Raw genomic sequence first — 14,376 nt, 5'->3', positions numbered from 1 at the left:
GCCCTGCCCGCACCCGGGGAGGAGGCGGGGCAGAGGGGCCGCGTCGTGCCGCCCTCCGGAGCAGCAGGGGGCGCTGCTCGACGCCGCCCGCCGGTTTCCGGGGAGGCGGTAACGCGCGCGTGGAAGCGGAGAGAGCGGCGGTCGCCGGTGAGCGCTGCGATGGGGACAGCGACCGGGAACCCTCCCGCCGCAGTCCGGGCTGTCGAGCTGCTGCGGGCGGGACGGCGGCGGCTCACCGGGGAGCGAGACGGGCCCGGGAGGCGGCGCAGGGAGCGTTCGCTCCCTGCGCCGCCTCCCGGGCCCGTCTCGCTCCCCGGTGAGCCGCTTGCGGGCCGGGACCCACGGTGCCGGGCCTGGGCGTCCCGGGGGGGGGTTGAGGGGGCAGCGGGGCCTTCCGGCGGGAGCCGTTTGTTGCGCGGCCGTTGCCTAACAACGGCGCCGCGCTCCTTAAAGGCGCCGCGCTCCTTAAAGGGGCCGAGCCCCGAGTTCTGCCGCCCCCCCTCCCCCGCCGGGCCCACAGCCTTCCGCGATCGCTGTCTCGGGTGGGCGACAGCGCCTCACACCTGGCCCGAGGTGTGTGTGTGTGGGGGGGTCGGTGCTCCCGGGGCTGCCTGAGGAATGCTGCCGAGGAGGGAGGTTGGGAGGCCGGGGGAGAGGCCCTTCCCCGAGCTGTCACGCTTGGAGAAATACATCTGATCTCCTGGCTCTGAAGGTTTCCCGAAATTAACGTCTTTTTGGATCAGAGCCCGTGTCCTGGAAAAGCAGATAAGCCCTTATGGCGAGGGGAAGCAGCTCGCAAAACTTGTTGGTTGGTTGTTTTGAGGGTTAATTGCCTTCACAGTTATGAAAAAGTCGTGTTGTTTTAGAGTGTATTAGTTGTGAGCGTCCAGACCCTGGATTTCTTGGTGCTTTTTCAGATAAGAATTGAAAAGAAACGAAGGTGAAAGGTGTGGGAAGCACGTCTCTGACAGCAAGAGCTTATTCTAAATGCCATTCACAGAGGCAGCCAGTGCTGGCTGTCCTGAGAGCTGAGGTGGTTTGGGTGAAAAATATTTCTCAATGAAACGATTATGCGACCATATAATCTGCAAGTACAATTACTAAACATGGCATACAGTTGCTTTTTTAAAGCAATTCCCTCCCTTCCCACCCTTGCTGCAGTTGATATGGATGGGAATTGCCATTTTGCCACTTTTCCTGATGTCGTTTTAGTATTATTGTGGCACAGAATAGATGAAGTCTGTCTACTTACACATGCTGATTTTAAATTTTGTGCCCTGTTTTCTTGAACAAATAGGAGGGAAAGGGAAAGAATAAAAAGGAACGCAGTAAACATTGCTTTAGATGATAAAGTAGGTACACAATATGCAGATAGATGTAGTACTTACGATACAATACATAGGTAAATAGACGTTTCGAATGTCTCGAATACAGAGACTTGCATTATTAACTCTCTTTGGGCATAGCTCTAATAAAAATATAATGTTCAAACTTGACTTATTTTCTTGAATATCTATATGCTTTCTATTGCCTGGTATATTTGGTTAAGTTGAAGTCTACCTGGCTGACACTGTAGTTATTCGAAGTTGCTTTTGTGAAAACTTCCAGTTTAAAAGCAAAAAAAGGTTATGAAAAACTAAAATCTTCTTGAAAGGAAAAGTATATAAAATGTATTTTTTATGGGATGCTTTCAGACAGTAGTTGAGTATATAGCAGCAGTATGTTTAATGTAATTTCACTTTGAATAATACAATGTTTTGGGAATGCAAATATATCCAAGATTTAAAGATGGAAGAGCTGATAGATCTATGCTATCAAACTTTTTTTTTTTTAAAATAGCATTTACAAAATACTCTGTTTTCCAAAAAACATGAAAAATATGTTATTCGCACCTTGTCATTTTGGGGGCATATGGTTTATCCTTTAGTTTTCAAATGTTTACAGCATGTTCTGACTTTCCATTTTGATCTATGCATGTGCCCGTGGAGCAAAGTCTCCAAACTTAGTTGTGAATCTCTTGCTTTCGCTAGTAATAACCGCAAGGCTCTAGAAATGCACAAAATGCATTCAGACACATTGCTAAACTGAAAATAGATTATTTTATTTTGAATTGAAGTGGTTTTATAGTGGCAAGTTGTACCTCCGTACGTTTGTGCAGTCATGTGAAGCCAGTTTGAAGTTAACAGTTCGCTGTGAGTTTAGTGCTGTCACCTCCAAGATACTTCACTGTGTAACTGGGGACTGTGGCAGCACTCTTTTCAGATAGAAATGTATTGTTTCTTTTTTTTCGTTGTGGTTATTCATGTTCTCTTCACTTGATACAGATGCAATAAAACTGATTAAAATTCAGTAAGGTACTTGCTTACATACTGGTATATTTTCTGAACTTAGCAGTGTATTCATCACATTCAAATTGTCAGTCTTTTGCTTAGAATATGTAAGAATTTTTGATTTTTTTTTCCTATCTTTCATTCTCTTTCAGTATAATATACCCTTTTCGCTTATCTCATAAAGTTTGCACTCGTGCATATTTTAGAAGATCAACTCAAGCAGAAAGATGTAGGACATAAAATGTCTAGCTATTTTCTAAGAGGCATTTCGCCGCTTTTCCTGGCTATTTAGCTGTATTAAAGGTATGCTGAATCAACAGTGCTGTGGCATTAGTCGTCTTAGAGTTCTCCAAGGCCTGGAGTTGTAAGCTTTCTTCACACCAATTGAGTTGTCTGTGTAGTTCAACTGTAACTGTTTTGTCTTTGTTTTTTAATTTATTATATTGCTCTTTTGAGTAATATGATAAGAGTGCAGAATGCTAGAATATTCATTGTCTTCCTTGTGGTAGACAGAAAATATACTGCAAATATTCCTTTCCTGATACAGTCTCTCAGAATAGGTTTGGTACCATTCCAATACCATGATTTGGAAACAGTTCTAGAGTTTATAAATATTACTGTAAATAGAGGTAAGAAATGCAGATGTTGCAGTCAATGATCTTTTGGGAAGGCTTCTCACAGTCCCTCCTTCTGCATGTGATAATTTTGCTCTTGGTGGGTATGCAGCACTGGATAGGTGATGAGACCAACTTTTAAATTCTTTAGTATGACAAGTTGTTTCACCCATTTAGAACAGTGGTTTTTTCATTATTCCTATGTAACCTAATATGCTAAATAAAATTTATCAGTGCCTGGAAACTTACCCTCTTTTAGATTTCTTTTATCCTTTTTCTGTATGCAAAACTAATGAGATTAAAGATTTAGGACAAATCAGATGGGGGAATTTATTTTTGGAATTGATTGTCCTGTATTGCCACTAGGAGTTGTAAATAGGTTGTCCTAGTTTTGCCTCCTTTGTAACAATATTATAATTTTATATTATGAATCAAAAAATATCATGAATGTAAGAGGAAAAAGTTTAAAGGAATACATTTTAAGGAATACATCAAGCAGCTGTATTCCTTAAATTAAGTTAGCATGCGATTACTTGAATTTATTTAATGGAATTTTGACATTTTTTTCTCTTCATCTTACTTCCAGTAAGCATTTATCTCAGTCTCTCTGGACACATTATTTTATGTTAACCTGTGTAGTATCTTATTCTGCTAGTCTTTGTGAGGTGGTTTTGTTTTGTTTTGTTTTTTAAATTCTTTGATCCTCTTCCTGAAAGTGTTTTCTAATATACTTTTGTCATTGGACTATGGTTTACTTCATACGGTCTGTAGGCTTTAGAAAGATACTGAATTTGCCTCAATAAAGCTGCTGTACAATCTGAGTTTAGATACCGGCTGTGATGGGATTGCTTAGGAACCTGCATAAGCAATCCTATTGCTTAAGTTGTATGGGTAGTATTAGAGGGATTAGAGGGTCATAAATTTCTTCTCAGTTTCATGCGTCCTTTAAGCATGGATTTTTAAATATGGATTTTTTGATCTGTAGGCTTGGTTTTGCAAAACTTCTCCTGCAGTGGAGTTGGTGAAAATGCTGAGTGGAGATGAGGATGAGTAGGCTTGTATGCAGTCATTCTTTTTGTTTTTGTCTTTCTTCTTTCCATGGTTACTTAGTATGCAGCTTTGCAATATTTTTAGTTCGGACAAGACTATTCAAACAAAGAATATTCAAAGTCTGAGTGTGTGCCTTAACTTCTGTACAGTTCCGTTGTCATGAATTTGATTCACTTTAATTTTTATTACGAGGTTATCTAGGAGAAGCAATATACAATAAATTGCACAAATAAGATGCTAACATTTCTGCTCTGAAGGGCTTTCAGTTAAATAGGCAAGATGCACAACTAATGGAGGAGAGGTAATCAGCTGTTCCTCAGTACATGTTTTGTTACAGATGAGCGGCTTGTCTGATTGCAAGTCAATGCTGCCTGATATCCACGATCTTACAATTATTGCAGAATTGTAGCTGTTCTTATTGCTTCTGCTATTTTATTGGTACAGGAGGTAATGATACACTGTTGGCTCCAACTCCAGACACACTATGCATGTATTTTGTGTTTTGTGTTTTTTTTTTGTAGTTTTTTCCTTTGTTTTTTTGTGATTTTTTTTGTTTTGTTTTGAATAAGCTTGATGATTTTTAAGACTTCTCAAGATAGCAAGTTAAGCACAGAATTGATTGTGTGATTTAGTCTTTATTTTAGAGTATACGTGTATTTTGCACTTCTGTACTTTTTTGTCTAACATTCCTTTATCCTGTTTATTTTTTTATGTTGTCTAATTTTGATTTTATAACTCACTAACAATAAGCTTCTGCTAGTGTGTAGTGAAGGGCCATTGGTAGACTTGCAGTTAAAAAAAAAAAAACACAACCCAAACCACTTTGACCAAGTTAGAAAAAAAGATTAGAGAAATATCTTCAGTCTTATAACCTGGAATCTTTGAGTTTTCTCTCTCGTGAAACATCAAGTAATCTCCATGGATGGGTTTCCTGAGTCAGGTGTTTGGTTGACCTGGCAAACATCTTAAGGCCTATAGTTCTGAGAGAGAAACTTGAATATTACTTAACTACTGTCTTAAGCAACTATAATTGAGCTTTAAATTTTTGAGGTTCTGATGCAATGTTCTATGTCTTTTCTGTAACTTTAGAAATGATGGCAGTTGATTTAGACAAATTTATTGAGGATCAGAAGGCCAAGTTGGCACAAGATAAGGCAGAACTTGAAAATGATCCACCTTACATGGAAATAAGGGTAAGAGTATTAAACAGTTTTCCTGAATTTAAACATTTCTATTGCTAGGGTCTTGATTTAAGCTTGCTTTTATTGTGCTCTTAAAACTGTATTTAAAGTATATATTAAAGATTTATTTATTCAAAGTAATTTCTAACTTAAATACTTTGAATCTGTATTTATGTAGATTTTTACCTGTTTGCCACCAGGCATACACAGTAACGTTTGTATTTTACAAGTGGGAAAACTCTTGTAAATGGTTATCATTGTTCCTTCCCCCCTCCCTAGGGAAGCCGACTAGCAGGGATATGCTCTCTGCCCACTCCAGAGCATGGGTGTTGGGATGGGGATGGAAGGTATAAATATCCTCAAAATTTCTGTTACGGAAACTAGGAAATATAAAAGGCAAATTACTTAATCCAATCAATTAAACAGAATCTCTTCTTATCACAATTTTCCTGTTAGAAATTTTAGTACCTAATTGTAAAGATTGTAAAAAAATAAATAGTACCTAATTGTAAAGGTAAAAAAAATAAATTAGTACCTAATTGTAAAGATTTTATCATTTGCAGATCACCATTAAGTTGTTTAATAGTGCCAGTACCTGGCAAACAGCTGTATCTAAATAATTCAAGCTAGCTAAGTGTTATGGTAATTAAATAAAGTCCTCAGTAAAAAAAGGTGTTTTGATTTGTCTGTTGTTTGAGTTACAAAGCCCCAAACAGCTTGAGCTTTTAACAGCAATTATAATACTGAGTTTTCATGCCCTTCTTGGTTTCATCAGAAGGTTATGAGAATTGATCTTTCCCCTTCTTTGGGTAATATAAGTATTTTTACCTAGTTACAATAATTCTCTCCAGGAAGTTTTATTAATTCACTCCAGAAAGTTAATTCTTAGGGAGCTGTGAGGAGTTGGGCTTCCTTTATTTTTGCCTCCTCTGCTCAGAGCAAGTTTAAAGAGGAGAGTGTTCCCAGCCTACAGCTCGATAAAGTCCTAAGCTGTGTGGTGAAAGTTACAGGGAACAGCTGTGTTAAACTATGAAACGATTGCGGATTATGACATAAATCACAATATATATTGTCAATGTATTTCATGACATGAAATATATTGAATAAATTGAACTGATAATTTCTGTGTTGTAGAGGAGAACTACTTTTTTGGTAGCATTAGTGAAATGTGTAACTTTCTTAATGTCTTAATCCAGCATCACTTTCAATCTCTCTGCTCTCCAGTGCTAAAAATTATGTTAATAATATTGTTCTTACGTGTGTTGTTCTTTTTACCTTGTGAATGCAGCAAAGCATTTTGTTTTGCTTTCAGAATAAGGAATCAGAGAAGCTTTCTGAGAATAGCAAAATGTTAATCTCCATGGCTAAAGAAAATATACCTCCAAATAGTCAACAGAACTATCCTTCAGGTATAGTATTTTTTTTTTATACGTCTTCTAGATTTAAGTAGCATTTAATTACCTTTGAGAATTTTTGGAAGGGAATTACTACTTTGGATTTTTAATTATAAGATGATCATTATAATTCAAGTGCATAGCAATTTTTCAGTCTTGGGATTGTATGGAATTTCTTTTTGTAGTTATGCTTTTTTTAAATAAGGAAAATATGCCAAGCACTTTCTTTTTCTTCTTGTAAAGGTAGCTCCATTTAAAAAAACAAAACAAAACAAAAAACCAAAACAAAAAGCTGCTTGCTGGTCCTTGATAGATGATCTGTCCTTTCCTGTTGTATTTGGGTGGAGCAAAAAAGCTGTGGAAGTCCATCTTTCATCTGGACTTTACTGCAAAAGGATACGTTCCCTGTACCTTGTGCCAGGGAAGTAAGGATGCCTTTTCTTTCAGCCTCTAAGCTTAAGAGTCCTAGTCCAACTTGGCTAAAATGCACACAGTTAAACTAATTTTTCTTTTAAATGCTAAGTGTCTTTTAAACATTTAGGCATAGAGTACTAAACTGATTGTATTGCTTTTGTAATTTTGTTATAATGTAGTCATTTATTATACAAGGAAAGAACAAGCACTTAGTTTTGGTTGAAATCTTAACTAAGTGAAATGGTTAGATTTGTTTTGCTGTGACTATCGATTTAATCACCGCTTTCTTTAAAAATATATATTATCCTATTTTCTTCTTTTCTCTGTGTTCTTTGTGATTTCTGTTTGAAATGTGTGATAGTGTTCCTTTCTCCATTTTACTGTTTCTGTAATGTGCCATCTTTCCTTACTTGTCTTACCATCTCCTTTCTGTAGGCACTACTGTTTTTCCTTAGTTACACTTGTGTAGCTCAGGTTTGTCTTGACAGCTTTAAAGCTTTTCTGTGGCCTACTCCTTGTCGGTAGGTAACTCTCTTCTTTCATGTGTAGACACTTTGGTTTTGTACCTCATTAATTTTTATACCATGCTTACTGTAATTCTGGTGTAATTCTGCAGCTTCCAGTGGGAGTAAGAGCTGTGCTTTTATTTTAAAGAAGATACGTCAATGTATATTTGATGTTGTTTACATAATACCAATCTAATCTGTCTTTTAAATAAGTACTGCTGCTACACTTAGTGTTATGTCCCCTCTGTAATTTCAATAGAATTTGTGAGCAGAAAAGTGCATGTCTTAAAAAACAGAGCCTGAGCTTGTGAATCTGGGGGCCTGCACTGATCTTGGCTGCATAAATAAAACCATGTTTTTTTATAAGGATGTTGTATAAGTAGAACTTCCAGCCATCAACAATGCTAGCTCCTCTAAAACCTTTACAGGAAAACCACTAAAAATGACCTGAAATGATAATTGAGTATTCCTTGCTGCCAGAAGTCATAATGAATAAACTTGGTTAGAGGACAGCACCTGAATAAGTATCTACCTCACCTTTTTGGCAGTTTTATTATGATCAGCAGGTTAGTCCTGGTGTTGATAATTCTTTGCTTAACTGTGGAAACATATGATACAGAAAATAGAACACATTAAGTAGTGTCCCAATGGCTGTGACAGACCACTACACAACAGTTAAGCTATTTTAATATTAAAATGATTTTATCTCTTGTTGGAGAGCTGTAATAGCACATGTCATGTTGTGTTTATTATTATAAATTGGACTTAACTGTTGACACCTAAATATAGTAACACACATGATGTATTGCAGATGAGGGGCATGCAGGTGGTCTTAAATGAAAAGCACCAAGTAGGTATTGCTATGTTGTGGTTTAACCCCAGCTGGCAACAAAGCACCGCACAGCTGCTTGCTCACTCCCCGCTGCAGCGGGATGGGGGGAGAGAATCAGAAGGGTAAAAGTGAGAAAACTTGTGGGCTGAGATAAAAACAGTTTAATAATTGAAATAAAAGAATAATAATTAATACATTGTAATGAAAAAGAAAATAACAGACAGAAATAAAACCCAAGAAAGACAAGTGATGTAAATGAAAACAATTACTCACCATGAACCACCCCCCTAGTTTTATTACTGAACATGATGTCATACGGTATGGGATATCCCTTTGGTCAGCTGGGGTCAGCTGTCCCAGCTGCGTCCCCTCCCAACAACTTGTGCGCCCCCAGCCTCCTTGCTGGTGGGGTGGGGTGAGAAGCAGAAAAGGCCTTGAGTCTGTGTAAGCACTGCTCAGCAGTAACAAAACCATCCCTGTATTCTCAACACTGTTTCCAGCACGAATCCAAAACAGCCCCATAGTGGCCACTATGAAGAAAATTAACTCTATCCCAGCCAAACCCAGCACATTCTATAATAATAATTTGGGCGCTGAACACATTTGGCTATCAGTGGATGGTTGTTGATATTATTGACTGGTTCTGCTTTAAAGCAATGTGATTTCCTTTGGATTAAATTAGACAGGGATTTGTTCCTTGGTAGCTGCTAAGTATGTTCTATAGTTCTAGCAGTACTGTTGAGAATCAGGCTGAATGAAGTTATAGTTATTTCTCAACGTATTAAATGCATGCAGACTTATATGTAAAAATGCATTTAAAATCTTAACTTTTTTTCTAAAAAAAAAAAAGTTTTCAATGTGATTGTGTGCGATTAACAGAATGTGAAATGGCAAATAAACACAGCAAATACAGAATAAACAATAGCAGAAAACCAATGAAAAAGAAAGTATATCTCTTATTCCGATAGAGGAATTCAGAAAAATTGTGCATGAAATTAGGATGAATGTATGTTAACTGGAGTATTTTTGCCCTGCTAGGCTCTCCTAAAGTAAGTTTTTGAAGTAGGTAGTTTTCAAGTATCTCCTAAATCACTACCCATAATTGTTATCTCAGTGGTTTTCTGGTGGCCAAAAAAAGTTCCTCTGTAATAGAATTAACTTTAAACCCTCTTTTGTTTGAATAATTCACATATTTGAATTAAAGCACTTGATTCTCACTGATTTTTTTTCTGTACTGAATTTTACTGACCTCTGTGAAGTTACTGAATCTTCACTCTGACATGTTAGTTGCTTTTGATTTTTTTTCTTGGTTTCCTATAGTTAATCCAACAATAATTTCACAAAATAAAAGGCAAGAGCAAGTAGCTGAAACAAACCATTTCCTCTTCTGTATTCTGTTCTTCTTTACACTTACCCCTTTTTTGAGGGTTGAAAGGGTATGTTGTTTTTTAATGGAACTCACACTTACCATGTGCAAAATTAGGAGAAAAGTAACTTGCAGGTTTGAGAGGCAGCTCCCATGCAGATTTTGGTTAGTAGCTAACTCTGCAAGCTGTTTCAAAATAGCGCATGACATATTTAATCAGGTATTAGGTCCTTTGGTTCTACAGAAGAGCAGTCTGACTCCTGTTTTGGCTTGCGAGGATACATTCTGACTTAGCTGAAACTATCTCAAGCCAAGCCAGCTAAGCCTATTTTTACTAAGCATATTTCAACCTTTTTTCTGTTTCAGTAGCAGAGTGATTCCCAAGTGAGCAATTTTCAGCATTTATATAGTGTCGTTTTTACTGTACAGACATCGATTAATGCCCTAAACATTTAAAATACTGGAGTCAGACAAAGTACCATGCAATAAATTTGGACTGATATAAGAGTAAATCTTGAGTAGCCTTCTCTTCCCTCTTACTCCTTGCTACTCATTTTACATCGACGACAAGATGTAGAAATGCTTTCAGAGGCACCATAGGAAATGAAAAAAAAAAAACAGAGTTGCAGTCTGTGTCTCTTGTTGTGTGGTTTTGTGGAATTCACTAGCTCTCTGTGGAGAGTGGTGAAAGTGGCTGCAGAGGGGGGCTTGTGGGGCAGTGGATATTTCTTATAAAGTACTTTAAAATGTATTTTGGGAACAACAAACAACTTGCATAGCACTATATTTTAAGAGTGCAGCTGTTCTGAGACCTGACAGTAATCTTGGAAAAGGACTAAATGCGTGTTTTGCGTCTACTACAATTAAAAACACTGAGGTGGAAAGAAAAAATTATTATCATATGGTCATATTCCTTCTACTTGTATGGAAGCCAACATATTTTTCACATGCTTCATGCTAAACAAATAGCTTGTTGCTTTCTAGTTGCAAAGTATGTTTTCTATTGTGTGATAAGCACAGCTTAAAATATCAGTGTAATTTAGAAACTAATGTGCCAAAGGAGATTTCCTTTGAAACATACATTAACAACAATATTTAGGTTATTTTATTCTATTTGTCAAACTATCCAAATAAATTCAGTTTATGTTGCATTTTTTTTCCAGTGGAGAGAAGAAGCACAGGGACTAGAGGAAAACTAACGTCTAAAAATCAACCTATTTTTCTGTGCTTTCCACCTAACTACTCATACAGAGAAAGTGATGTTTATTGCAGCTGTTTTGTAACTACTGGTTGCATTGTTAATTTTTTTTTATTGCTGATGTCTGATAAAAATCCAGATGTAGCTTTTGCTGGATGTGCTTTGTATTAATACAAAATAGTGGAATAACACTTTACAGTGTTAAACTTTCAGGTGACTATGGCTTGAGTTTACCTCTTGGAGAAGAATATGAACGAAAAAAACATAAACTCAAGGAGGAACTTCGACAAGATTATAGGCGATATCTTTCTCAGGTAAAGCTTCTTGTCTGATTGCCTGAGTTTAGTGAGTCTTTTAAAATGACTCTTTCATTTAAATTGAATGAAAATCAATAAAATCTGTGGAAAATCTTTATAAGGGGGCATTCATTATGAGCGATGGCTGATTTCGAAGACTTGAGTAAAAGTAGTTTCAAAATGTCACCACTAGGAAAGGTTATATATTTTAGGCTTCTACAGATCTCATTGCCATGAGACTACATGTTACTTAATACATTTTATTCTGAATACTTTTATTTATTTGTCTGTACTTCTTTCTTAGTTTCTTCTTAAGAATTTAAAATATCATCTGTTACTTCCTTAAGCACTTATGTATTCTATGGTCTGTAATTCAGGTAAGAATATTCCTGTAATTAGTATGACTCCATTTAACAACTTCTTTTCAATTTTAGAAATAAAAAAAAGCTTTGTTCTGCTTAGCATGACTTACTGAATGTCACAGTAAATGTAAAATTGAAATGGTATGTATGAAGTGACATAATCTTGGGAATATTCTGTATCCCTTCTTAGTCAAACAGAATAAAAAATCAGGAACCAAATAATTTCTGTTGTCTGAAGATGCTAATTATCTTTAGTTCTTAAAATGAAATAATCGATTCTTTTCTTAAGAAAAGAATTCTTTTTTGTTAAGTCAAATATTTTTGAATGAAAGACACTTTTTGAATAGTATCTTTTCCCTGACTTTTAGGGTATTTCACAGGCAAAAAGAAAGGTAGGGTGCCTGCAATATCAATTTTTTTTTCTTCAAATTAGTTGCTTTTTGCTTTGTTTGAAAGCTTTGTGCTCTTTGAATTTAAAAAAAAAAAAAATCATTGCTTCTTCTGTGCTTTGTGTGTTTGTGCATGCTGTAGTGATTAGTTGTGATTAACAGCATTGTTTGCTTTATGCAAAATGATTGCTTATATTTATTATTTTCCATTAATAAGATTTTAAAACACTTGTTGATTTCTTTTTTCCTTTGCAATTGCTATTGTTGCTGTCTAATGCTGACTCTACAAAAGTTTTTTTCTTTTAGTAGACATTTGCTTCAAGGCTTATCAGTTACATCGAAGTTATGAGTTCAGATTTTTTTTTCTGATATACATACTTTATAAAGATGGAATAAAATCGTAAATTCTGAAATATTATAATATGTAATTGGAACCAAAATCAGGGCTTTTTTCTTCCCTGTCACTGTGAAATCTCATCAGTGGTGCTTAGAAAAGCACTAGAGCCAGTTATTCAGCACCTAGTGGCCAGAATGCAAGAATACAAGTATTGTGAGAAAAAAACAATACCAGAGGCACATTTTTGCAAGCTTCATTCAATTATAGTAATTTTTAATTATTTATGTCATTATGGTATCACGTATATATAATTCTCAAATTTAACACTGTCCATCCAGGTTGCTCACATTAAGAAACTTCAGTAAAGGACCGGGAGGCAATGTGGTAGAAACACAACCTTCTGTTTTTTCTGAGGCTTTAAATAACATGCATATGATACAAATTAACTATATAAGCATGCACTAGAATTCCTGAATAACAATAGCAACAGCAGAATTAACTGGCTTCTTAACCTCTAACCAAAACGATGCTAATATATTTGTTGCTTCTTGTTTAATCTTGAACTTGTTTATTTTCAAAGTTAGAATGTTGTGTTAAAACTTAACGTTTCATAATTCTCACCAAAGTACCCAAGTGATATAATTTTTACATTAACTTCTAATATTTTATTCTCAATTGAACTTCAGTTTTACAAATTTAGGTTTACAAGGGTTGCTTTTTGTAGTACACATTAGCTATATTAAGCTTGTAAGGCCTGAGAGCTATATTAAGCTTGTAAGGCCTGAGGAGGAGATAGGATAACAATCTCTAATTTCTTTTCCCCATGTAAAGAGTGCAACTTTTAGCAGCTCTCACAGTGATAATATTTTGGTTAATACTTGTTTAGTCTCACTTACGTAGAAAATGCTGTTTCCACATCAGCTTCTGATTTTTGGCAAATACCTTTTTAAGATCGGAGGTAATCTCTACAGGTGTGTTCAAAGTGTGAAATTAATAATTTAAAAATTACTTAATAATGAGGATTACAATTGATTTACTTTTTCTAGTAATAATAATTTAGCTCTCCATATTAATCTAGTTGTCTCAGTGCTTGAATATTTGCATGGTTATTAAATCCCTTAAATCTTTCAATGTGTGGTTGTGAAATATAATTCATAATGATGTGCTTTTGTACTGGAACAGGTAGTGCTCTTACCTATTGACATGCCTCTAAGCTTTTAAGCTACATTACGACATAGATAATGGAAGGAACCAATGCTAGTGAAATACCGTATCTAACCCATTCCCCTCATCAGCCTGTGCCACACAAACAGATGATCTTTTTATTAATCGGATTTATAAAACATAGGTGATTGACTGAGAATTGCCTGGGGGTGCTTTTAGTAAATGAGTGATGTACGAAGAAGCCACTAGACCTGGAAGCTAAGGACCTGTTCCAGCACTGGTGTTTGATTTGAAAGGCTGATACTTTGACTTGCTGTGCAGCCTAGTTCCCAAGCTGCAGCCCAGGGAGCTATGTAGAGCAACAACATAGCGTTTTCAATGGAAAGTTCTATTCTGAAAGTGACTGATGGTCCGTAAGGAATTACAAGATTTGGTGGTGGGTCATTGTTGTGGTTTAACCCCAGTTGGCAACTAAGCACCATATGGCCTCTTGCTCACTGCCTCACCCCCCCAGCCCTCCCTGGTGGGATGGGGGAGAGAATCGGGGGGAAAAAAAAAACCAAAACAAAACTGTGGGCTGAGAAAAAGACAGTTTAATAGGACAGCAGAGGAAGGGAAAATAGTAGTAATAATAATGATAAAAGAATATACAAAACAAGTGATGCACAATGCAATTGCTCACCACCTGCTGACCAATGCCCATCCTGTCCCTGAGCAGCGATCACTACCCCCTGACCAACTCCCCCCAGCTTTATATACTGGCCATGATGTCATACGGTATGGCATAGCCCTGTGGCCAGTCTGGGTCAGCTGTCCTGGCTGTGCCCCCTCCCAGCTTCTTCTGCACCGGGCAGAGCATGGGAAGCTGAAAAGTCCTTGACCAGTGTAAGCACTAATGAGCAATAACTAAAACATCAGTGTGTTATCAATGTTATTCTCATCC

General features: G+C 36.9%; 1 protein-coding gene across 15 annotated transcripts in view; it reads left to right on the top strand.

Annotated features, from left to right (window-relative positions):
- Positions 1-15: 15 nt before the first annotated feature.
- The window catches only part of CSPP1 (centrosome and spindle pole associated protein 1), a 67,595-nt gene continuing 53,234 nt past the window's right edge, over positions 16-14,376 (top strand). For 10 of the 15 annotated variants that reach the window (XR_015703491.1, XR_015703492.1, XR_015703486.1 and 7 more), the window contains exons 1-5: positions 16-147; positions 5,084-5,187; positions 6,488-6,584; positions 11,099-11,199; positions 11,912-11,935. Coding sequence is in view for 10 of the 15 variants with exons in the window: in XM_087751901.1 (XP_087608027.1) it covers positions 5,086-5,187; positions 6,488-6,584; positions 11,099-11,199; positions 11,912-11,935 (324 nt within the window). In the remaining 5 variants the exon portion in view is untranslated. Of the gene's footprint in view, positions 148-334; positions 574-649; positions 809-5,083; positions 5,188-6,487; positions 6,585-11,098; positions 11,200-11,911; positions 11,936-14,376 lie in introns of those variants that run through there. The other 5 variants (XM_087751915.1, XM_087751953.1, XM_087751894.1 and 2 more) reach the window with 3 other exon arrangements.

The sequence above is a fragment of the Nipponia nippon genome, unplaced genomic scaffold (genome assembly GCF_047370975.1).
Source record: "Nipponia nippon isolate SJK-2023a ecotype South Korea unplaced genomic scaffold, ASM4737097v1 scaffold_1, whole genome shotgun sequence".
Lineage (NCBI taxonomy): Eukaryota > Metazoa > Chordata > Aves > Pelecaniformes > Threskiornithidae > Nipponia > Nipponia nippon.
The sequence above is the reverse complement of the archived record's forward strand: the minus strand, read 5'-3'. Positions and strand labels throughout refer to the sequence as shown.